Consider the following 27,164-nt stretch of genomic DNA (forward strand, 5'->3'; position numbering starts at 1 on the left):
CAACTCTAAGTTAAAGAGGCAAAATTGATGAGCGTGGCTAAGAGATTAGAGCTCCTCTTTTCCAATCAACTTATATCCATAGGACAGTCTCTGCCACAAGCATGACACGCTAAGAATACTGAGTTCCTGATCACTCTCACAACAGCTTGCTTGTAAAGCAGAGAATCTCTAAGAGATTACTGGGAAGGCAAGCCAAGAAGACCAGTGACACCGAGTGTAGTGGCAATAAGTTTTGCCTATTGTGACAGGTAGTGCATACAAAGAGAGAGCTCTAAAACTCTTCCCAAAGGACGTGACTATTTGAAACAGACTAGAGGGAGAGAGAATTCAAGTCTAGGAATGTTCTAAAAAATAATAACTCTTCCTAATTGAGACCAATAAGATAATCATAGGCCTACTAGTTTACCAGAATGAACCAAGCACAAAAACAAAAATAGCTCTTCAAGGTAAGAACAAACCTCAAAGACTTGTCTCAAAATTATCCAATTCTGAATTTAATTGGATCAGACTGCTGTACAATTTATGCCCCAGAACAACTGTCAAAACTAATAGACTAGCCCGTGAGTAATTAGTGGAGCCTAACAACTGGTGTAATGCCAAATGAGTCAGATATCTTAATGGAGAAATCAGGGAAATACACAGTCAGGACAGACCAGATAAAACCAAGGTGGCTTTGCTTGCCCAGGGCTTCACCTTCCAAGGTACAAAACCAAGGTTTAATGGACTTCACTAAAATAGCCAGCCAAATCACAAAACAAACAAACATCAAAACAAATATAAGCTTTGGAAGGAAGGAGGATTAGTATTCAGAGTAGCTAGTAAAATTTCCAGTTTTCAACAACCAAAAAGTATAAGACACACAAAGGACAGGACTGCATGACCTGTACACCAAGAAGTAAGTAGGTAATAGAAATTGCCTATGAGAAGGCCTACATGTCAGATTTAACAGAGTTCAAATTAGCTGATATAAACATGTTCAAAGAACCAAAAGAAATGCTTAAAGGTATGAAGGTATGAAGGCACATCAAACAAATTGTTGATTTAGAGATATAAATTATAATAACAAAATGAAAACTTCTAATTAAAAAAAAAGAACAATTCATTAGAGTGGCTCAATGGTAGGTTTATGAAACCTGATCTTACATTAATAGAAAGTATGCAATTTGAAGACCAGAGAGAAAGTAGAATGATGAAAATAATAATGAACAGACTCAGAGATGATAGTCTTTAAACACACCAATATAGGCATATGGGAGTATAAGAATAAGAGCAGGAAAAAAAGTAAAATAGGCAAAATATTCAAGGAAATTATAGCTAAAGAGCTTCAAATTAGCTTAATAACATTAATGTGTACATTCAAGGGGGCTCAGTGAACTTTAAGTGAGATAACTTCAAAGAGATCTATATTGAGACACATTGTAGCAAAAATTTTGAAAGCCAAAAATGATGGGATAAGATTAAAAGCAGCAAAAGAACAATGACTCAGGTACAAGGGAGCTCCAATAAGATTTTCAGATGACTTCTCATTGCACCCAAAAAAATGGAGGCCAGAGGCAGTGGGATGACAAATTCAAAGTTTTGAAAGAATGAAATACCTGTCAACCAAGAATCTTATGCCCAGCAAAATAGTCTTTCAAAAATGGAGGCAAAATAAAGATATTCCCATATTAACAGAGAAATGAGAAGACTTGTTACTATAATACACACGTTCCAAGAAATACTAAAAGAAGTTCCTCAGATTAAAAATAAGTAAATCCAGTCTGCAAGAACATTGGCAAAGGAAATTACATAATCATGTAAGATGGTATAAATGATATTTCTTCTCTATTTTCATAACTGATTTTAAAAGAAATTTCATAGAAGAGTATAAATGCAAAATTTTCATCAAACTATCCAACATGACAAAACTAGAATTATATATAGGGCTAAACATAAACACCAAATGGGATTTATCGCAAGAATGCAAAATTGGCTTAACATCCAAAAATAATGTAAGACATCATAACAATGAAGGATAAAAACTACATGATCATCTCAATAAATTCAGAAAATGGATTTGACAAAAGCCAATACCTCTTCAGGATAAAAGCAGTCAACAATGTAGGAATAGAATGGATCTTCCTCAATTGATTAAAAAAAAAAATCTACAAAAACCACAGTTAACATTTTGCTTAATGGTGAAAGACTGAATGCTTTCCCCTAAAATCAAGAACAGGACAAAGATATCATTTCTAACATTCCTACTCACTATTGTACTATAAATTTTAGGCAGTGCAGCTGGACACGAAAATGCAATGAAGATCACCCAGATTAGAAAAGTAAAATTAAAATGATCTCTATTTTCATATGACATGATTTTATATATATATATAGGATGCTAAAATTATATGTTATATATATAAAATGCTAAAATTAAAATACTTTTAGAAATAACAAATTAAGGTTTCAGGGTATAAGATTAATATACAAAAATTCATTTTATTTCTATACAACAGAAATAAGAAACCAAAAAATTATATTAAGAAAACAATTATATTAACTATGGAATAAAAGGAAGAAAATACTTAGAAATAAATTTAACAAAAATGCAAAATTTATACTTTGAAAATTGCAAAACATTGTTAAAAGACATTAATGAAGACTTAAATGAATGTAAAGATAGCCCATGTTTGTGGATTGGAAGATATAATAATGATACGCTGGCAATAATTCCCAAGTCAATCTAAAGGCCAAAATAAATCATTTTCAAAGTACCAGCTGACTTTGCAGAACTGGACAAGTTGATTCTAAAATTTGTATGAAAATATAAGTGACTCAGAATAGCTAAAACAATCTTTAAAAAGAAAAACAAAGTTGGAGAACTCACACTTCTTGATTTCAAAACTTACTCCAAAGCTACAGTAATCAAGATGATGCACAAAGCTACAGTAATCAAGATGATGCAATATTGGAATAAGTATAGATATAGATAATCCAATGAATAAAATTAAGAAATCCTCATATTTATTATAGATATTTAACAAGTATACCAATGTAATTCAGTGAAGGGTGGGAAAGAATAGTTAGTCTTTTTGAAAAATAGTTCTGAAGTAAGTGGATATTCATATGCAAAAGTAAATCTGAACATGTACCACACACAAAATACACAAGTAAACCCAAATAGATTATAGAACTAAATGTAAGAGCTAAAAGTATCAATATATTTTAGAAGGATGGATAGGGATAAATATTTTTGGCTTTGGTTAGGTGAAGATTCTTAGTTATATGAAACCACAACACAACACAAGTGGACTTGAAAGAAACTTGTGCATCAGAAGACACAATTAAGAAAGCAAAAATATAAAACAAAAAAATATAATAAACAAGATCAATGAAATCAAGAGCTGGTTATTTGAAAAGATAAACAAAATGGATAAACCTTTAGCCACTCTTTAATAAAAAGAGAGGACTCAAAGTCCAAGATGAAGGAGGAGAAATACCACCATCACCATACAAATACAAAAATATGAGAATATCATGAAATATTATATGCCAACAAATTGGACAACCTAGAATAAGTGGATAAATTCCTAGAAATATACAATATTCCAAACTGAAATAGATAAAGGGGATTAAGAGGTACAAACTTCCATTTATAAAATAAGTCATGAAGATGAAATACACAGAATAGAGAATATAGTCAATAATATTGTAATAACCTTGTATTGTAGTAGGTGGTGACTAACACTTATGGTGAGCAGTGACTAATGGATAGAATTATCTAATGTTTTACACCTGAAAGTAGTAAAACATTGTATGTTAATTATACTTCAATAAGTGAAAATATAACCCTGAGAATGGAACAAAACATCTGTCCATTATATTCATAACAAAGATTTCTATCTGGACTATATAAAGAATGCTCACAGCTCAACAGTCCAAGACAAAAAGACCCAATTTTTAAAACATAAAAAATATTTGAATAGATGTTTCCCCCCAAAGGATATATAAATAACTAATAAATACATGAAAAGATGCTCAACATCATTAATCATTAAATGCAAATTAAAACCACAATGAGGTACTACTTCATGTCTATTGGGATGGCTATAATCAAATGATATATAGCAATAAATATTGACAAGGATGTAGAAATTGGAACCCTCTTACACAGCTGACAAGAAATGTAACATGGCGTAGCTGCTTCGGGAAACAGTCTGGCATTTCCTGTAACGGTTAAGCATTGAGTTATCTATTATCTAGCAATTACACTGCTAGGTATATGCCCAAGAGAAATTAAAATCTACACCCACAAAAAAATTTGTGCACATAGCAGCACTATTCATATCAGCCAAATGTTCATTACTCAGTGAATGGATATACAGTGGATATGTGCCACATCCATACAATGGAATAGTGTTAATAAAAAGGAATGAAGTATTGTTCCTGCTACAACAGTGATGAATCTTGAAAACATTATACTAAATGAAAGAAGCCAGTCACAAGGACCACATACTGTGTGAGTCTATTTATAGGAAATGTCCAGACAGGCAAATATATAGAGACAGAAAGTAGATTAGTGTTCACCTAAGGCTAGGGGGGTGGAAGGATGGGCAGTGACAGATAAGGGGTTTGAGGGTTCTTTTGGGAGGAATAAAAGTGTTCCAAATTGATTATGCTGATAGTTGCAAGACTCTGTTAATATAGTAAAAGCCATTGAACTGTACATTTTAAGTGTGTGGATGAATGGTATGTAAATTATATCTCAATAAATCTGGTTTGAAAAAAGTTAATGAAGACTTAATTTCATAATATAGCAAGTAGTCTGGAGAAAAGAATGCTCACTACATAGTAAATAGAATGTATTTGGAGGATCAAAGATCATCCTCAAAATACAGAATGGGATCTGAACCACTGTAGTAATAATGATGCAAATCCAGAACCAGAAATACCATGGTTGTACTAAATTAGTATTTCATAGAAATTATGTTGTTAATGTCATATATTAAACTAATTTTCTAAGGCTTTCATTTTTTAGCATATTTCTCTGAGATTCACAAAAATTTTCAATCTCATGACATTTAACATGTCCCCCAGCATGCACATGCGCGCGCGCGCACACACACACACACACACACACACAACACCCTCACATTCTCTATAAGGAATAAGCAATTACAGGTTATTCATGCTTTCTGGGTAGGACAGAGGACTAACTTAAATAAAATAATCTTTGCCAATTTCCTTAAAAGTTAATGGGACTGAATTATATAACTGCTCACACCTGGTGGAGATCTGGGCACTAATAGGTTTAATACCTTAAACCTATTAAACCTAAACCTAAAAATTTAGACTTAAACCTAAACCTAAAAAATTAATGTTCAAATTTAAAGGTGTTTTCTACATAACAAGCAAACAAACTACATCATCATAAACTTTCACTCACCATTATGAAGTCAAGTGAGGTGACAACCAGTGTTTCCAGGTTCCTACTTTGTAAATTCAGCCAAAATGTGTCATACTAAATGTAACTGACCAGGTTTATGTTACCTACATAGTGTTCTTTATGTTTTAACTTGTATCATATGGAATCAGTTAATGCAAGACACTAAAAATAAGTAGAGAGAGAGGATCATCATCCCTACCATTTTCTACTAACTACAGCATTTCCCAAACTTGTCTGTATGTTAGAATTGGTGGAAGAATTTTTTTTTTTTAATTCCAAATCCAGACCATCCCCTTACCAACTGAATCATAATCTCTTTGGTTAGGCCACAGGCATCACTAGCTCACGAAGCTCACCAGAATATTCCAAAGTAGAGACAAGTTTGGTAATTACTGCTCTAGTACAAGTGCAAACAGCCAAGGAATGATGATTTTCCATATTTCAAAAATGTTCTCATTGTTTTTATGTTTTACTATGCTTTGTATTCTATAGTATCAATTCCATTTCTAGTGATTTACAGCTAATGAAAATTTTATTCTAAAAGGTTATTAAATTATTTAGAACTTGGGATATATTTTTCCTTCTTAATTTATTTACAGTGGTGTCACTGACTGCTCAATATCACAATTTTTTACCCACTTTGAGTTCTCCGAGATTGAGGGGGTGTTGTGCAAGTTGCAGCTGGGAATGTCCAGCATCTGTGGTGGTATGGGCTCTTCGGGCAGGAAAGCAGGAGTGGTGATGTGGGCAGGGATCAAGACCTGGGCATGAGATCCTCACAAAAAGGTCTTGAAATGTTCTGTTGCCATAGAAGCCCATTGTATGGGGAGGCCATTTGCAACTTGGATATATATAAACCAGGGACTATAATTTTTCTTGTATGATGGCTTCTTATCAGATAATCTTAAATTAGAAATTCAATGTGACTAAGTGGACCCCATTTTATCATGTATCACTAATCATTTACAACATCACTAAAATATTTATACACTAGTTCTTCATGATTTTATTTTGCCTTTTTTTTTTTTAAGATTTTATTTATTTATTTGTCAGAGAGAGAGCGAGCGAGAGCAAGCATAGGCAGACAGAATGGAAGGCAGAGTCAGAGGGAGAAGCAGGCTCCCTGCGGAGCAAGGAGCCCGATGTGGGACTCGATCCCAGGACGCTGGGATCATGACCTGAGCCGAAGGCAGCTGCTTAACCAACTGAGCCACCCAGGCGTCCCTGCCTTTTTCTGATGACTAATCATTTAGACATTCTTAAGTGTGATTGTTTGCTTGGAAGTTTTTTCCAAAGTCCTTTGCCCATTTTTTAATTGAATTATTGTCTTAGGGAGTTGCAAGAGTACTTTCTAGATAAGAGTCCTTTTTCATGTATATGTTGTAAGTTTTCCCCTTAATCTATTCCTTGACTAATTTTCTTTTATTATTAAAATCAGAAGTATTAAATTTTAAGTACAATTTATTGAAACATTTTTATGGTCTATGCTTTTCTTTTTGTCCTAAGAAATCTTTTCCCCACCCCCAAGTTTACAAAGACTTAATGCTGTTTTCTCTTAGAAGTTTTCTCTTTTTAAGTTTTATGTTTAGTTTTCTGATCTGTTTTAATTTTTGTTTATGGTTTGAGGTAAGAGTTGAGATTTATTTTTTGCATATTGATATCCAATTGTTATAGTACCTTTTATTGAAAAGATTATGCTTTTCCCATGAAATTATGTTGACATCTTTGAGACTGTTTGTATAGATCTATATCTGAAAACTGTTTCAGTGATCTACATGTCTATTTCATTGGTCTGCATGTCTATTCTGGGACCATATTGTCTTGACAACTGTACTTCATATTTAAATCCTGAACCAGGTAGTAAAACTTCTCTGAAAAAACTTGGCTGTTCTAGGTTATTTGAATTTCAATATGAATTATTAAAAATCAGCTTTTCAAATTCTAACTAAAAATACTGGGATTTAGATTGCAATTGCATTTAATCTATAGATTAACTTCAGGAAAATTGGAAAATTGATATTTTAATATTACTGAGTCTTCCACTTCATAAACATAGTATATCTTTCCAATGATTTAAGTTGTCCTTCATTTCTCTCAGAAATGTTTCAGAGGTTTTTTTTTTAAGAGTTTATTTATTTATTTGACAGAGAGAGATCACAGGTAAGCAGAGAGGCAGGCAGAGAGAGAGAGGAAAGGACACAGGCTCCCTGCTGAGCAGAGAGCCTGATGCAGAGCTCGATCCCAGGACCCTGAGATCATGACCTGAGCTGAAGGCAGAGGCTTAACCCATTGAGCCAGCCAGGCGCCCCTGTTTCAGAGTTTTTAATGTATGGTCTTGGCACATCTTTTGTTAAACATACCCACCAGTGTTCAAGTTTTGAATGCTACTATAAATGATTTTTAGATCTTATTTTCTAATTTTTCATTATTAGTATTTAGAAATATTTTATTTCTTACAATAACTTGCATCCCATGTCCTTGCTAAATTCACTATTTGTTCTAGTAGCTATTTTTTGCTTCATTAGGATTTTCTATATATATAACAATGTTGTTTATGAATAAAAATAGGTTTAGTTCCTTTCCTTTCATTTATTTTTTTCTTACACTGATGCAGAGTCTATGACCTCCAGAACAATGTTAAATAAAAGTAATGAGTGTGGACATTTTTGCTTTTTTCCTCCTAGGAGGAAAAAATTCTTTTTACCATTAATTATGATGTTAGTTTTTTCATAGAGGTCTTTTTCCTTTTCTTCTGGGACTCCAACTACACATCTGTTGGAACTCTTGATATTTTCCCACCTCTCTGTTCATTTATACCATCTTTTTTTTCTCTTTTGGTTCATTTTTTAGTTTCTTTTGCCGTGTCTTTAAGTTCACAGATCTTTTATTTAGCAGTCTCTTGCAGTTAATATCAAATCAATGACATTTTCCTTCCATGTGTTAATACTCTCACATCTCTAGATATTCTAATTAGTTCTCCTTTACATCTTTCCTTTCTCTCATTTTTTTCAAATGCCTGAGTATAACTGTGATACTAATAATAGCTATCTTATAGATTTTTCTGCTAATTCCAACATGTCTGTTATTTCTGTGTTGGTTCTATTACCAATTTTCCCCCTGCTTATGCTTATAGTGTTTCTTCATATATCATACTTTTATAATGGATACTGGACATTGTGAATTTTATGCTGCTGGATGTTTTCTGTTGTATACTTTAAATATTTGGACTTTGTTTTGGCAGGTAGTTACATTCCCTATGAATAGTTTGAGCCTTCTAAGATCTGTTTTACTTCTTTGAGTCTAGAGTATTTTACTATAGAAGTCATTTAGTTCCTATACAAATGTTAGCTCTTCTTGGATGTCTACTGAATGCTTCCTGTATTAAATGACGTCTCTCTATTTTGGCCCATGGAAATTTGAGTAAATCTCAGCTTTGTATTAGATCTGGCAATTTTCAACTTGCAGTTCTGTGGTAATTTGGTATTCCAAATTGCTTTTTGGTGACCTTAGGAAATTTCTCAGTATATGTATGCAGACTGGCATTCAGCCAAAGACTTATGAGGACCCCCTGTGACTTTCTGGAACTCATTCTTAGCATTGTTCCCTCATTTCCAGTGTTCACTTCTGCGAGCTTCAGCCATCTTGGCCTCTCTAAAATTCAATGTCTGTCTCATCAACTCACTCAAAATGTTGACCCACCTTTGGGTTCTTCCTCTCTGCCACAACCAGAAATTGCCTCCAACTATGAAGTCAGGGCATTGGTAGGTCTCACCTAATTCTTTCCCCCTCTCTCAGGGATCAGTCTTGTGCTGTTTTTTGGCCAGTGTCTGAAAAATTTATTTCGTATGTTTTGTTCAGCTTTCTAATTGATTATAGAAAGAGGGAAATGACTGTTTCTTCTTAACAGGTGGAGGGAAAAGTCCTGGTCTTGCTAATTTTTTTCTTTTGTCACTAGTCTGTCATGTACTGAGAAAGGTAAGTTAAAGTCTACTACTTCTACTAACATATTTGTTCCCCTTTTGATTTCTCATAATTTATAGTTTAGAAATATTTGTTATTTGTTGCACCAATATTTCTAGTTGTTTCATATGCATTGAAACTGTACCATTTGGCATTACAAATTTCTCTTCTTTGTCTTGTTTAGTTCTTTTCAGCCTCAGTATCTTCTTAATATTACTATCATTGCCTGTAATTTACTTTTCAAACTTTATGAATTACTTTTTTTTTAGGTCTGTTGTTTTTATACTGCATAGAATTGGGTTTTGTTTTTGAGACACAGAGAGTCATTTTTTAAAAAACAGGTTTTGTTTGAAATTTCATTTGACTTTGCACTTCCTGTTTTAATGTATTTTTCTAATCTTTATGTGCTTGGCTTTCTTTGTGGGTTTTTTCTGCGTTGTCTTCTCATATTCAGGAAGGTTTGAATTTTTTTCTTAAGCTTGTTTTTATTATAAGTTTATATAGACAGTGCTCTGTTTCTTTGAAGAAATTCACTGGTTTCCAAGTATGATGAAATTATGTTTCCCATCTTTCCATCTCCCTTCTCTTTCCTCTAGCAACCCATTATCTTGAACATGGCTTACCTTTACATAAACTTGTAATTTCTTGATTGTTAGCTTTGAATATTCTTTATTGACTCCCAATTATAGATGAGAAAATCTGCAAACTTACTTGACTTCCCATCTAATTAACTTGTACCCGTGGATATTACATAAATTACATCATTCCCCCATTGTCTGGGCGTTGAACAATTATAATTAGATTGATCATTCTAGCACTGTATTGTTTTTCATTTTTGCTTTAATTCTACAGATAAATATATCAAATGCTTAAAAAAAGTCTTTTTGCTCTGGCTTCACCAATCATTCCTTTTTTGGCTGGTTGTAATGGTGTTTTTTTTTTTTTTTTAATTCGTTGGTGAGTATACTTCATCTAATAAATTTTGGTGCTCTTCTAGTAATTTGCTTTCAAACAATTTTCTTTTTCTTTGGTATAAAGGTTTTATTTTAATTAATTAATTTATTTATGGTGTGAATGGGGGGGCAGAGGGCGAGAGAGAATCTTAAGCAGACTCTGTGCTGAGCACATAGCTCAGCATGGGGCTCCATCTCACGACTCTGAGATCATAACCTGGGCTGAAATCAAGAGTGGGATGCTAAACTGACTGAGCCACCCAGGAGCCCTGGTTTCAAACTAATTTCCAACACATACATTAGACAAATTTATAGTAACCACACATCACATAGAATTTTTTCCTATAGTCTCTTTTAATGGATGTTGTGCCTGCTTCATTTATATAATTTCCTCAAGAAATTAGATTTTTCTTTCCCAGCTACTGGAAGAAGGTTCTTTTAAGGAGAGCAGTTTTGCTGATATTTCGAGGTCTGCTGCCCTTGGCCAGCCTGATACTTTGCTCCAGTGCTTTTATCATTACCCAGCATAGTTTCTGTTCACCTTCACTGCTTTGGAAGCCCTCATTAACTTTCTGAGACTGTGGGAGTTTTGTCTCATAGTTTCCCTGACATAGATTCTGTGGAGGTTTTCTCTTTTTGCATCATTGATTTAGTATAATATCTGGAAGGAAAAGAATTTGTTTCACATCACCATGTGCAAACCAGAAGTTTCCCTTTTCCCAACAAAGCTTATAATTTCTCTCTTCCCTTTGTGAATATGTGTCTGGACAACGTGACTCAGTACGGCCTTTCCATGCAGTTTTCTCCCTGTTTCTAGTCAATTACAAGATTATTCTCATCCATACTATCACCCCATTCCCATTAAAACTCACCAAGTTAGGTCTCTCCACAATCCAAACTCAAGATTGTTACTTCCCTAGCTAGTTTAACCTGGTCCACATACTTACCTATAGTTTCTCTCAATGAGATGCCTTAATATTCCAGTACAGATAATTTTAAGAAAGGGTATGAGACTTGTGTTTGTTTTTGTTTTTTAAGATTTTAATTTTTTATTTGACAGAGAGAAAGATCACAAGTAGGCAGAGAGGCAGGCAGAGAGAAAAGGAAGCACGCTCCCAGCTGAGCAGAGAACCCAATGTGGGGCTCGATCCCAGGACCCTGGATCATGACCTGAGCCGAAGGCAGAGGCTTAACCCTCTGAGCCACCCAGGGGCCCTGAGATTTGTGTTTTTTAGTGGGTTCTAATCAAGAGAAAATGGAGTAAGTAAGCTTCTGAATTAGTATTAGGATCCAGAATTTATACCCTCAAATTTCCATATCAACCAGGCAGGACCAGAAACACAATTATATATTTGGGAATTTTTAAAAGTGAAAATAAGTGAAAAAATCATCCTAATCATGAGATAGTTTTAAGCCTTTATACAGAATGAAATTCATAAGTTATAGCAGACTTAGCAATAAGAGAATATGAGAGTCCATTGTAAATTTAAATTATCTGTTAGGTTGATTATTTTAGTAATCCTGGAAAAGAAAAAGAGTGAAAAGTGTGTTTTTAAAATGCTTAAAATCATCGCCTTGTTTCCTAACAGCACTCATGAGATTGTTCAGACTTTCAGTTTGCCAGCCGGTTTATATGCATGTGAAACTAGGTCTCATAATCATATTCATGTACTCTTTGCAATTTATTTACTCCCTTTTTGCTTAATATATCTTTGGAGAGAGTAAGAAATGGAAAAATGTCACAATCGTGACAGGCAAAGCAAGCATTGCTGTCACTTTAGAAATATGACCAATAATTGAGAAACATTTTTGGTGGCCAGTATGGGTCTTTTTAGCAAAAATAAATTCCAATCTATTGTTTCAGACTCAATAAAGATAAAAAATGACTTTTTCATTTTTCAGATATGGTCTTACAAGGGGGTTACACTACAGACTACTTGTTTCTTGGAAATTTTATTTACACGGTAAGATCACCCATATGATTCAATTGCTTTTTCTAGTTTTTAATTGGAAAATTCAGGTATTATAAGGATGTCATAAATTTTAAATCTCCCTCATGCTCCAATACCTTTTCCAAGAAGGAATTATTACAATGGTTGCATATGCATGTGTGTATATGTGTGGGAGTATCTATACACACGTATATGTATAACTTCTAGAAATATGAAATACATTTAACAAATGTCTATGTCCTCCCTTTTTTTTTGTACAGTTAGGGAGGTACGTTCCATATCTTGTTTTTTCACTATACAATATACCTTACTGATGGCTTCTAGCCAGCCCATAAATATCTACTTCATTCTTTCAGAGCTGCTTTTGTGACTAACTCACCACTATTTATTTAGCCAGTCTCCTAGTAGTGGACATTAAAATCGGAGTCCTTTGCCATTACCAACAATCCTGCAAAGGTTATTCTTTTATGCCCACAAGTAAGTATATCTGTAGGATAAATTTCCAGGGGTGTAATTGCTGGATCAGAGGGTATTGTAAATTTTGAAAATCATTACTAAATTATCTCCCAAAGAGGTTATTCTTATAACATCTAGTTATGAGAATATCAGTTTTCCCAAGCCCTTATGGGTGGTAGGTAGTCTTATCACACTTTCTGATCGAATGGTAAAATTGTATTCTATCATAGTTTTTGCCTTGAAGAAAAACATATTTGCATGAAGTGAGAAAACACTTTCATTTCTTCTTTTGTGAAGGCTTATTGAATTACTTTAGCAGTCTTATTAGTTTGCTGGTCTTTTTATTACTAATTATTCATAGATATTTATATATTAAGGAGATTAATTTTTTTCTCATATTTGTTACAAAAATATATTCCCAGTTTTACATTTTCACTTTTCGTGACATTTTTGTCATGCATATATTCTTCCTATTAGTTTTATATGGTTACATTTATTGATATTTTACTTTATGGCTTCTGAGTTTTGTGTCTGCCACTAGTTTCTTACTCATAATTCTAAAAATTATAGATGCATATTTAATTTATGTTATCTCTTTGGCATGGAAGTAGAAACATATTCCTCTGCATGTTATTCCTTTTCATTTAACAACATTATTTTGGAACAAGAAAACTAAAAACCATTTTTCCCCATGTTGTTTCTATGTAAGAAGCAATGTATTGGCATATTGCCTCTTTTCACTTGAGCTGGTTGTCTTTATTATTTCCTGTTACTGGGTATAGCTTTAACTTGATATTATATAGGCCTAAACATCAAGTGTGATTAGATAGAAGTTTCTTATTTATTTGGACATATGCATACAGCAACTTTCCTTCTTTTCAGACCTCCTCACATACAGATATGTATGCATATATACAAATGGATATACAGTCCTTGTTAAGATGCCAGAGTAACTTGATCTCATGGAATCTCTCTCTCCAAAGGAGGGGGGGGGATATAGATAATAAAGCCACCACTAACAAATTATAGCGAAATAAATTTAGCACAGCAATTAAAGAAGGAAAGGGGACTACACCAATGCTAAATACCTCAAAATGAGATGCCAAAGGAGAAATGGTAGAGTTGGCAGGGTCAGCACAGTGAGATCATTAACTCAGCTTTGCTGATACACTGTTTCCATGCCAGTGGGTGGGAGGAACTAGGCCCAAAGATAGTGCCTGGAGGGATACGGTAAACCTGCAGGGAGATAGAGGCCACCCTAATGTTTTCAGGGAATTAAAGAAGGCCAATGGAACTAGAGCACAGTGTGAACCACGTGTTGGGAAAGGGAGGTTCAGGATAATGGCAAAGATGAACTTGGAGCAGTAGGTAGAGGCCAGGGCCTTGGCAACTTTAAGGTTTTGGAATAGTTTAGATGAGGTGATGGAGGCTAGCTAGAATGCTGACTCTAGAGCTAGGGAATGAACATAAAGTCTGCTTCAAAAGCAGGACCTTAAACACTCAGTGTATATCACACATTTGTTGTTGCACAGGAACCCACACTGTGACAAAATCAGACTTAATGAAACACCAAGAGCTTTTTTTTTTTTTTTTTGAGACTAAGAATAAGATGAAAAATAAGACAGTTGCTCAGTATTACCACCTCTTTCCAACACTGTGGAGGAGTTACTAATCAACACAGTAAGAAGATGAAAAAAGGAGCACAAGCCTTGAAAAGGGGAAAAATTGGTTTTCAATCAGAGATGATTACGTGTATACACAGAAAAAGCAAAAAATTCTACAAATAAAATATTACAACCAATAAAAGAGGTTGGCAGTTTGCTGGCTATTGGCCAATGTTTTAAAAACCAATTATATTTCAATATACCAGCAGTAAATATTTAGAAAATTAAGAAAAATTATATACTATTTTACCATAGTATGCAACAAAGGAAAAACACGAACAAATTTAACAAATGATGTCCAAGACCTCTGAAGAAAATTATAAGACTTTATTGGAGACATTAAGAACATCTAAATGGAGAAATATATCATGCTCATTAATTGGAATACTCAAGACTATGAGGAAATCAGCTCTCTTCAAGTTGATTTATAGATTCATTATAGTTCCAATCAAAAGCCCCAGATGCCTGATGGGCTATTTCTAAAATATGTATATATGAAATGCAAAAGGCCAAGAATAGCCAAAATGCTCTTTATAATGATTTCAATCTACCCTGTTCAGCTGTGCCTTTTATCACTTGGGTTTCTAATCAGAAAGAAATCTTCCATGCTATTTATAAAGAATGTAAATATATATATATATATATGATATAAGCATGATTTTTGTCATATGTTAAAGGGCTTCTACAAATGAAACATTAATTGAAAAGTACTACATTCTCTCCTCAATTAAAACCTAGCAAAACCTATGAAACCAGAATTCACTGGACATGGAGAAGAGGGATTGGGTGGGGGCAATCAGGGAAGAGGGAGGTGACCTGAATTCTAATGGAAATTTTAATACATTTTTCCAATCTGTTTCCCCTTCTCATCTCCTTGCACAGTACGTAGTTGTTACTGTCTGTCTGAAAGCTGGTTTGGAGACACAATCTTGGAATAAAGTGAGTATTCTTCAGGGTACTTCCTCAATCCAGTATAGTTGTTTGCATATTGATTTACTTCTAAGATTTGGAAAAGTGATAAGCATTTCTCATCTTCCTATTTTACCTACCCTCTGTTTTGCATATTCAAGTGATGATTTAAACTGGATGGCGGCATATTAGCAATCTAATGTCTTAAAATATTCATTTCCCTGCCTTACATCTTAGAAATAGATTCAATTTATCATGACATTAGAGATTCTTACATTAACATTACATGAGATCCTTAATTCATTATTATTATCAAGGAACAGAATTATAACAGAAAATTTAGCAAATACAGAAAAAGAAAGAAATTCAAATTGTCCATACCTTTCAGTATCAGATACATGGACGTTTTGATTTTTGTTCTATTCTTTCAGTCTTTGTTTTATGTGTGCTTGGTTTGGTTTTGTTTTCATAAAAATAGAATTCTAAGTTAGCTAATATTTTGTAATCTGCTTTTTTCACTTAATACTAGATCTTCAACATTTTTCTATATCTTTAATATTTTTACCTTATTTAATGACTATATAATATTTTATCACCTGGATGCTTATTTACATTATTTTTAGAATAATTGTTCTAGCTTCTGTTACTATAAATAATATATAATCAGTACTGTTATGAACACAGATGTACGTATCCTTAACAGTCATGAGTAATAATTTCCCTAAGATATTCTTAAAAGAAGAACTTCTGATAAGTAGAATGTTTTTATGAACTGGTCAATAACTTAAGTGAATCTCTATGTACATGTACACATATATACCCATAAATAAATTGCTTTCCAAGTTGTATTCAAAAGTTTATGAGAGAAAATAAATTTTTATTAGCCTGTCACCTCTGGAGAGCTTTGATTATGTAGTATATCATGTATTTCTTCTCCAATGCAATCAACATAGAGTTCTCACTGCTCCTGTCCCCGATGGAACATCAACACAATGCTGGGACTGAAGTGTTCTGAACAAAAATATTGTATTAGCATTACATAAGGCCCACCAATTGTATGTATTATACCTTAGGTTACATAAATAAATGATGATTTCCTATTCCTCCTTTTTAATTATTGTTAAATTCTCTTCAGTAAGAGTGCTCCTTTGATCCATAACCATCTATACTATCTACATATGGTGAATATCATTTATGAATAAGGTAGTATTTCAAGGCCAAAGCAGACTTAACAAAACTTTTCTGGCCTACGAGCTATGAGGCTCCTGCCCTCCAGCTCACATGTTAGATAGGAAGGAGCCTGGGGACTGGGGCAGGAAAGAAAATGGACTGGTTCTCACTTTCAGTCATAAGATACTTTGCCCCATGGGGAGAGTCTAGTACGGGCCATGCTTCTTCACTGGGGAAGAGAATGCTGGCAGCCACTGTTTAGGTACAGAGAATGAGTCAGGGCAGAGGGAGATAACAAAATATATCTCAGAGCAGCAATGGCTTGTTCTTGCCCCCAAGGGGATGGTCCCGATGCAAACCTACCTGAAAATACTCTTTAAGCCACAAAAAATGCCTTGTATTGCAACTCATGTGTTAATGCCAACAATAAAGGAATGGTTGCATGAAAATACACTGAAGTGTTTGAAAAGTTTAAAGTTCACAGTCTTGACCTGATTCTCTTTTCCATCATCTCCTGCATGGTCATAAGAGAGAGTCCATAAAAATATATGTTTATAAAAAATAAAAAATTAAAAAAAAAAAAGAGAGAGTCCATAGGAGACCAGTTTTATTTAATCAGAGAAATCCTCTGAGTAAGAGATTATTTCTAAAGAGCGTAAAAACTACCTTTGAAAATGACTCAAAAAAGAAACAATAAATACTCTGAAAAGTAGCAGATGGGGTCTTTTCCCTCCATATTTTTGTTGTTCAGGTAGGATTAAGTAGCGAGCAGTACCTAATAGAATGAGAGCACTTGAGTCCTTTATAAATCATCTCTTGATTCACTGATTTATACACAGAGGGTAACTCTGAGATGCCCTGCTTAGCCAGGTTTAGAATGCAGGTCTCCTATCCATTTTCCTTATGATTCTTCTGCTAACACAAATCATACATGGCAACTGATCAGATCAACAGAAGGACCGACTTCCTTAGCATTAACTATTAAGAATGTGTCACAGTTCCAGCTCCAGGCACAGACTGTGATCCCTCAACCAACATCCTCAATCTGAATGACAGACATCTTTGATATGCACAGAAGACCTTCCAGTTTCAGTCAATCTAAGAGTCACAACTTCTGCCTTTGATCCAGAATTATTCATGCAGAATAGATATGATAGGGTCAAACTTTTTCTGTTCAAACTTTTTTTTTCTGAAGAGATCTTTGTTTTAATAAGTAGACAGAAGCAGAAGTCTCATTGAATAACCTATCAATTGTATGAACCAATTCTGATTAAGAGTTGACAGTTTCCCTGAAGACACTGAATATCACTTGGCTTAGGTGACAAGATAGTTGGTTTAGATGCTTTAAACAACGGCTCCTTGAATCCACAGCAAAATATTCTGAGAAGGCTCTTAGAAAGGAAGTCTCAAACATTAAGAAATCAAAAGATTCTTCTTCATATGAGTACATATGACCTAGACAAATGATTTTGTCAGTTGATAGAGTCTTTTTTTTCTTTTAAATGGAAAAGGTTGAAGTGTTTCTGTAATATTTTTCTTTCTGCAGTTTAGTCATATCGCCATTTGGGGAAGCATAATTATATGGCTGGTGTTTTTTGCAATTTACTCTTTCGTATGGCCCACCATTCCTATTGCTCCTGAAATGGCAGGACAGGTTAGTTTTATTAATTGTCAGTGGTGAGTATACTTTACAGCCCTCTTGAAAACCTATGTTTGTTAATAATAAAAGCTTATATTATCTACTCTCAAAGTAATTTGGAAAGAAAATATAAAATCAAAGCAATTAGAAATAGTTGGTGATCCAACTCAATTCTGGTTGATGTTTTAAATATTATTTTAACTAAAATCTCATTACTTCAAACTATATAAGTTAACTATGGCTTCCAAAATTTTTATCTTTTGTGCATAACTGATGAAAGCTATGATCACTTCAGAATCATCTAAAATTGCTAATATTGTAATTGTGTTTTTTCATGTAATGTACTATGTGCTATTTGTTACTTGGAAAGGATGCATGGCAACTAAGAAAACATTATTTGAAATGTTTAAGCAGAATAGACATTCCTCGGAGCTCCAGGAGCTCCAGCTTCTAAATATTTCAAAGTCTCATGAAACTGTTATTTTGCTTATGTTAAACCTCAGAGGTAATATACTTTTTAGATTTTTATAATTATTTACATATTTCTAAATTCTACTTTGCCTATACTTATAATGTGGGATTAAGCCTATGGTACTTACAAAATGGATCACAGAATTACATGATTGTAGAACTAGAAATAGCCTTGGTCCAAAGTCAGTCACTTACCAAATAGAGAAACACAGATCCAAAATTGCCCAGTTCAATCCCTGTCTGTCTACCTGTCTGTCATACTCACTGTCTTTCTCTGCGGAAACAAGAGATGACCTTTGTACCCCTGGCTTGAGTCAGCCCAATTCTTAGGAAATAAGAATTTTAAGAGACTTCCTGTTTCAGCCATGACTAAGTGGCCAGTTTTGGAAAAGTCTGACAAAGACAACTCTAAAAACTGAACAAGATATAAGAATTATTTGAAGACATTGGCTAGAAGCCAACAGAGTAATACTTAAGGATATGATTCTTGAAAGAAGGGAAGCCTTTTTCTTCCTTATCCTAGCATCTTCCTATGAATATTTCTCAGTTTGCAGTACAAGAAGAGGAGCCCAAAGTTTATGCAGTGATCTTATTGGGAGGAGGAGGTAGAATTCAGAGTTTCAGGATGCTGAAAAGCCTGTACTAGAGACAAAACCCTCAAGAAAGACGTAGTCATAGAGAAATGAGAGGCATAGGCATGGTACTTTGATAGCGCCAAGTGTAGTTTATTTTGTCATTAACTATCATGGCCTTATTCCCAGAGCATAGTACTCTCTTCTAATTTGAGACATTTACTCCTAGGGCACAGCTTCTCTGGGATCTCAAGAAGACCCTGGGTGGGGGCACCTGGGTGGCTCAGTGGGTTAAGCCACTGCCTTCGGCTCAGGTCATGATCTCAGGGTCCTGGGATCGAGTCCTGAATCGGGCTCTCTGCTCAGCAGGGAGCCTGCTTCCCTCTCTCTCTCTCTGCCTGCCTCTCTGTCTACTGTGATCTCTCTCTGTCAAATAAATAGATAAAATCTTAAAAAAAAAAAAAAAAAAGAAGAAGAAGAAGACCCTGGGTGTTCACCAAGGGCATTCCCATTTGGCAAGTCTTAAACTACAACCTCTGTCTCCCCAATATTGGGTGGGCACCAAGTCTGGCTTGATTTTTCAGCTTGTTCTCTGTTTTCTGCTGAGTCTCTTAAAGTCTCAACCTATACACACACTGTTTCAAAGTCAATCCAGGGGCACCTGGGTGGCTCAGTCAGTTAAGGACCTGCCTTTGGTTCAAGTCACATTCCCAAGGTCCTGGGATTGAGCCCCCCATCGGACTCCCTGCTCAGCTGGGAGTCTGCTTTCCCCTCTCCCACTCCCTCTGCCTGCTGTTCCCCGTGCTTGTGCCCTCTCTCTCCATCAAAGAAATTAATAAAATCTTTAAAAAATTTTTACAGTCAGTCCAGGGGTTAAGGGCAATTGACATACTTTATATGTCAAAGAGGAAGTTGGACATTATGAACTAAATGAAAATGAAAACATGACATGTTAAAATTTGTAAAATGCAACTGATGTAGTACTTGGAAATTTTTAGCACTATATCTGTGAAAAAGAATGTTTTCAAATAAACAGCTCTAGCTTCCACATTAAGAAACTAGAAAAAGGACAAATGAAACCCAAACTGAGAAGAAGAAGGCAAATTAAAAAGATAAAATGACCAAATTATACAATGGGCAAAATACTCAAATAGATACTTTACCAAAGAATATACATGACTAACAAAGCAAATGAAAAGATGCTCAACAGCACTCGTCGTGAGGTAAATACAAATTAAAACCAAAACGAGACAGCAACACACAACTATTAGCATGGATAAAATCATAAAAATGTCAGCACCAAGAATGGATGAAGCTGTGGAGCTACTGCAGTTCTCATATGCTGCTCATAAGAATGTGAAATTGGAAAGCTATGTGACAGTTTCATAAAAGTGTCATGTACATACACCATAAGACCCCGTCATTCTACTCCCTGTGAAAGCGTATGTCCACACAAAGACTTGAATATGAATATTCATAGCAATTTGGTTTGCAATGGCCAAAACTAGAAACAATCCCCAAAAGTGCAATGACAGGTGAATGAAAAGACAAATCACCATATTATTATGAATATTATTCAGTGATAAAAAGGAAACAAGATATTACTCACACATACGACAACATGGATGGCTCTCAAAATAATTACGTTAAGAGAAATAAATCAGGCCAAAAAGTTTACAAAGCATATGGCTCTGTTTGTAAAAATTTCCAACAAATTTATAGTGGCAGAAAGCAGATCAGTGGTTAACTGGAGAGAGGGTAGTGGGTGGCACATGGCAGGGAAGGGCAGGAGAGGACACTTACATTGGAGGATAAGAAGAATCCTGGTGTGCTAGTTATAGTCTTGATTGTGATAATGATCTTATGAGCATAGTGGATGTCAAACATAGCAAACTGTTCACTTTGAATATGTTCAGTTTATTGTAAGCCAATTATGCCCTGATAAAGTGTCTTTAAATAATAAAATATTAAAATGAGCCCTAATTCATAAAGGTGGTAGAATAAGTACTATAGTAAGGGAATGGTGATAAGCTCATCTTGTTCCCATTTAAGAGAGAATATTTAAATTGTCATAAATTTTGTATTATAATTGAGAATGTCAGTGTAAAACAGAGCTTTCCCCCTAAGATCAGGAACAGGCCAAGTATGTCCACTGTCACCACTTCTATTAAACATAATACTGGAAGTCCTAGCTACAGCAATCAGACGAGAAAAAGAAATAAAAAGCATGCAAATTGGTAAGGAAGAAGTAAAACTGTCACTATTTGCAAATGACATGATACTATATATAGAAAATCCTGAGGATTCCACCAAAAAAGCTTACTGGAACTTATAAATGAATATAGTAAGGTCACAGGATACAATATCAATATACAGAAATTGGTTACATTTCTATACGCTAATAATGAATTAACAGAATGAGAAATTGAGAAAACAATCCATTTACAATTGCACCCAAAATAAAAAAAATACCTAAGAATAAACTTAATCAAAGAGGTGAGAGTTTCATCACTCTGAAATCTATAAAACACTGATGAAAGAAATGGAAGATGATAAACAAATGGGAAGATATTCCATGCTCATGGATTGAGAAAACAAATATTGTTAAAATGTTTGTATTACCCAAAGCAATAAACACATTTAATGCAATTCCTGTCAAAATACCAACAGGATTTTTCACAGAACTAGAACAAGTAATCTTAAAATTTGTATGGAACCACAAAAGACTCTGAATAGCCAAAGCAATACTGAGAAAGAACAGGGGCACCTGCATGGCTCAGTTGATTAAGCATCTGACTCTTGGTTTCAGCTCAGGTCACGACCTCGTGGTTGTGAAATCAAGCCTAATGTCAGGCTCCAAGCTTGATTGTGGAACCTGCTTAAGATTCTCTCCCTCTCTCTCCCTCTCCTACCTTTCCCCCGCCCCCGCCCAGCTCTCTCTTTTTCTCTCTCTAAAGAAAAAGAAGAACACACACAGAAATACCACAATTGCAGATCTCAAGATACTATAAATCTATAGTAATCAAAGCAGTATGGTACTGGCACAAAAACAGACACAGCAATCAATGGAACAGAATAGAGAACCCAGAAATAAACTCATGATTATATGGTCAATTAATCTTCAACAAAGGAGGCAAGAATATGCAATGGAAAAAAGACATCCTCTTCAACAAATGTTGTTGGGAAAATTGGATGGCTACATAAAAAAGAATGAAACTGTACTTCTTACACCATACATAAAAATAAATTAAAACTGACTACGTATTTTTAAAGATTTTTAAAGATTTTCCTTTGAATGGGACATACTTCCCTATTTCTTTTGTGTTTTATGAATTTTTAGTCAAACACTGGAAATTAAAATCTAATAATGTGGTAACTCTGGAAATAGCATTTTCCCTTTTCCCCAGGGTTTGCTTGTTTTTTTTTTTTTTTTAAGATTTTATTTATTTATTTGACAGAGAGAGATCACAAGCAGATCACAAGCAGACGGAGAGGCAGGCAGAGAGGGAGATAGAGGGAAGCAGGCTCCCTGCTGAGCAGAGAGCCCGATGCGGGCCTCGATCCCAAGATCCTGAGATCCTGAGATCATGACCTGAGCCGAAGGCAGTGGCCTAATCCACTGAGCCACCCAGGCGCCCCTGTTTGTTTGTTTATTGTAAGGCTGCCTCTGTGCTGAGGATTAATTTGAGGTATATACTTAATGTTCTCTTAGGTCCTTCCTGACTTCTCCCTGGGCACAAGTGGTCACTTTCTAATTTTACTTGTATATATAGATGGTTTTGAATGTCCTAGTTTTGAATTTGTCTGGCTCCTAAAAAGGGGAAAAAGTGAGAAAAAATGGAGTGGACAAAGAGTTCCTGTGTTAAAGGCCTTCTGAAGTCACTTCAGTCAGAGGGGAGGGGCTTGGAACAATGCAGGGATGTACAACAACACTGCGGTCCCCCACGTTGCACCTCTGTGATCAGAAGCAGCAGTGATCAGAGCAAAGACTTCCAATATTTGGATAACAGGTTTCTTTCCCCTAGTCAGTTTCCCCTATCCTGTAAGCAAGATGCTCCAGAAATATGTGCCACTTGACTGGGAATACATGATGCGTAGTGCTACTGCACTAAGAGTTGAAATTGACCAAAGCTAAATACAATTTACCATTCAAGTCACCCCCTGTAATATGCAAGCCTCCAATAGATTTCAGAGTTCAAAACCAGACACATTCTATGAGTGCAGTGTTGTTGTTTAGGGCAGAGACAGATCCCCATGGCTTCTTATTCTGCCATCATCCTAGAATCCTGTTACTTTATTCCTGCTCTAATCTTAATTATTTCCTTCCTTTTGGCTGTGGATTTAGTTCTTGTTCTTCTAGTTCTTTAAGTTTTTAAGTTAGATTGTTTGAGATCCTTTCTTCCTTGATATAAACATTTATTGCTATAAACTTTGTTCTTAAAATTGCTTTTGCCATACCCTGGTTTTGGCATGTTGTGTTTTCATTTTTGTTTGTCTAAAGATACTTCCCAATTTCCTTTTTTGTTTCTGAACTATTTTTGTTGAGTTTTGTTTTTTAATTAAAATATAATTAACCTACAGCATTTTATGAATTTCAAGTGTATAACATAGTGATGCAACAACTCTACATATGTTATCTTGTGCTCACTTCCAAGTGTAACTACCATCTATCAGCATACAATGCTCTTACAATAGCCTTGGCTATATTCACTGTGCTATACCTAAAGGTATTAAAGGTATTAAAATACCATGACTTACTCATTCCACAATTGGAAGCCTATCCCTTCCACTCCTTTTTACCCTTTTCACCAATCCTCTCATCCCCAGCTGTCTGGCAACCACCAGTTCTCTGTATTTAGATTTATTCATTTGTTTTGTTTATAGATTCCATAGGTAAGTCAAATCATATGGTATTTGTCTTTTTCTGTCTGATGTGTTGCACTTAGTATAATACCTTCTAGGTCCACCTGTGATGTCATAAATGGTAAGATATCATTCTCTCTCTTTTTTTTTTAAGATTTTATTTATTTATTTGAGAGAGAGACAGTGAGAGAGAGCATGAGCAAGGAGAAGGTCAGAGGGAGAAGCAGACTCCCTGTGGAGCTGGGAGCCCCATGCGGGACTTGATCCTGGAATTCCGGGATCATGACCTGACCCGAAGGCAGTTGGCCAACCAACTGAGCCACCCAGGTGTCCCAAGATATCATTCTTTTTATGGCCAAATAATAGTCCATTGTGTATATGTATATATGTGTATGTATACACATACATACACGTGTGTGTGTGTACACACACACCACTTCTTTATCCATTCATCTATTGATGAACACTTAAATTGCATCCATATCTTGGGTATTGTAAATAATATTGCAATAAATATAGGGATGTATGTATCTTTTGAATTAGTGTTTTCCTTTTCTTTGGGTAAATACCTAGTAGCAGAATTACTGGACCATATAGTATTTAATTTTTGAGGGACCTCCATAATGTTTTCCACAGTGGCTGCACAAATTTACATTCCTGACAGCATGAGGATTCCTTTTTCTCTACATTCTCACCAACAGTTGTTATTTTTTATTTTAATTCTAGCCATTCTGACAGGTATAAGATGTGGTTTTGACTTAAATTTCTCTGATGATTAGGGATGTTGAGCATCCTTTCATTTGTCTATTGTCTATCTGCAAATCTTCCTTAGAAAAGTGCCCATTTGTGTCTTTAACCCATTTTAGTTGAAATATTTATTTCTTTTCTCTTTCTCGCTCTCTTTCTCTCTCTCTGTTTTTGGCATTGACTTCTATAAGTTCTTTATATATTTTGGACATTAACTTCTGATTGAATATATGATTTACAAATACCTCCCATTCAGTAGGTTGTCTTTTTGTTTTGTGGCCCAAGGTGTGATCTATCCCATAGAATGTTCCATGTGCACTGGAGAGGAATGTGTATTCTTGTGCTGTTGGATCGAATGTTCTGTATGGTTTACAAGGTCCATTTTGCCTATTGTGGTATTAATGTAAGCTGTTTCCTTATTGATTTTTCTGTCTAAATGATCTAATCATTGTTGAAAGTGGAGTATTGGATTTCTACTATTATATTGTTCTAACTTTCCTCCTTCAGTTTTGTTAGTATCTGGTTTAAATACTTAGGTGCAACACTGCTGGGTGCAAATAATTTACAATTCTTATATCCTCTTAAAGAATTGACCCCCATACTATACAGTGATCTTCTCTGTCTCTTGTGACCAATTTGGCCTGAATATCACTTTATCTAATACAAGTACAGCCACTCCTGCTCCCTTTTGGTTACCATTTATTTGTAATATATTTTTCAATACCTTTACTTTGTGCCTATGTGTCCTTAAAGCTGAAGTGAGTCTCTTAGCAGCATACTGTTAGATCTTTTTTTTGTTTTTAGATTTTCTTAGAGAGAAAGCATGCACAAGTAGGGGGAGGGGGAGAGGGAGAGGGAGAAACAGACTCCCCACTGAGCATGGAACCCAATGCAGGGCTGGATCCCAGAACCCCAGATCATGACCTGAGTGAAAGGCAGATGCTTAAGTGACTGAGCCACCCAGGTATACCTGGATCTTATTTTCTTCTATCCATTCAGTCACTCTGTGTCTTTTGATTGGACAATTTAATCCATTTACATTTAAAGTAGTAACTGATAGGTAAGGACTTACTATTGCCATTTTAACAAAATTTATCATTCTCACAGTTCCTAAAGATAAATCACAGAATGCCACATAGGGCCAAAAGGGAAAGATACCAGGGTTTTCAGGAGACAGACCACAGGAGCTCGGGAGCTGGTAGGCCTTGCCTTTATTGGGTTTTTCAAGGGGAAAGCAAGGCAGAGTGGGTAAACAGCCCAGAAATGGCTTGTTTGAGTGATTTTTGCAGTTTTGGCCTATAGGTGGTTTCTAGTTGCCTGGTTCTTGGTTCTGGGGTAATTACAGCAGAGGAATATTGCCTCCTGGGGTATATGGGCCAGATAGAGGAGAGAAGACTGTGGATTTAGCCCTTGAATTTGCAGAGCAAAGGCATCCTCCCAATTGAGATCTTACTATCTCTAAGAATAGACTAGCCCTGGGAGGGGCAGTCTTCAGATAGAAAGGTTTTTTAAGATGTTGAACTATTAGAATATACAGTAAATTATAAATATATATACAATGCAGAGCCTTACCCAGTCTCAAGTCAGTACAGTCCTTACTGAATTAAAGTGATCTGTTCCCAGTTCATCTGTCTGGCAGAGAGAAGAGTGAGTTTTCCCAGGGGACTATAATGGCATAATTACCTTACACACAATGTCTGGAAGTGAAAGGTGTATTGCTAGGTAATATAAGGTTGAACCACTCTTGCATTCCTGAAATACAACTTACTTGATCAAAATATTTAATTAGCTGGTTGTTTATAAAATATGTTATTAAATTAAGCTAGCTGTTTGGTGTTATGTGTGTACATTGATTTAGTAGTTCTAGACTCCATGACTGTATCCAAACCTGCATCTCCAGGTTTTTGTGGAGAAGAGAAACTGGGAGTTGTACTTGGTACCCAATCCTGACAAACTAAAAGATTCCTATTTAAGTACTCTTCATTTCTGTTTATTTGCAGGTCAAGATGGTCCTGGTTTGTCCATATTTCTGGCTTGGTTTTTTCATAGTCCCCATTGTGTGCCTAACTCTAAATTTAATATGGAAATCGTAAGTTGAAAAATGAAGTAGCAACCAAAAGATAAGCTGTTATAGTTAATTGTTCTTTTCCAATTATATGGTTTTCACAGCAAATTAAATTTAAAAATTGGCCATTTTATGAATATTAAAAGTCATGGAACATTTAGAGAAAGTGAATGCTCTCTGCTTTTGCCACTGATTTACCAGCACTCAATTTAGAAACAAACAAACAAACAAACAAACAACAAAAGAGCATCAAAATTCACGAGAGGTAAAAATTTATAGTGATATTACCTAATTCGTGATTTTTTTTTCCGGAAAGGT

General features: G+C 35.0%; 1 protein-coding gene across 3 annotated transcripts in view; it reads left to right on the forward strand.

The window, feature by feature from the left end:
- LOC309848543 (phospholipid-transporting ATPase IB-like) overlaps nucleotides 1–27,164 on the forward strand; it is a 209,965-nt gene that overhangs the window by 161,686 nt on the left and 21,115 nt on the right. For all 3 annotated transcript variants that reach the window (XM_082700264.1, XM_082700265.1, XM_082700266.1), the window contains 4 exons: nucleotides 12,241–12,302; nucleotides 15,293–15,349; nucleotides 18,036–18,143; nucleotides 26,782–26,870. In XM_082700264.1, the coding sequence (XP_082556390.1) occupies nucleotides 12,241–12,302; nucleotides 15,293–15,349; nucleotides 18,036–18,143; nucleotides 26,782–26,870 (316 nt within the window). The remainder of the gene's footprint in view (nucleotides 1–12,240; nucleotides 12,303–15,292; nucleotides 15,350–18,035; nucleotides 18,144–26,781; nucleotides 26,871–27,164) is intronic.

The sequence above is a fragment of the Mustela nivalis genome, assembly GCF_964662115.1.
Source record: "Mustela nivalis genome assembly, chromosome: 15".
NCBI lineage: Eukaryota > Metazoa > Chordata > Mammalia > Carnivora > Mustelidae > Mustela > Mustela nivalis.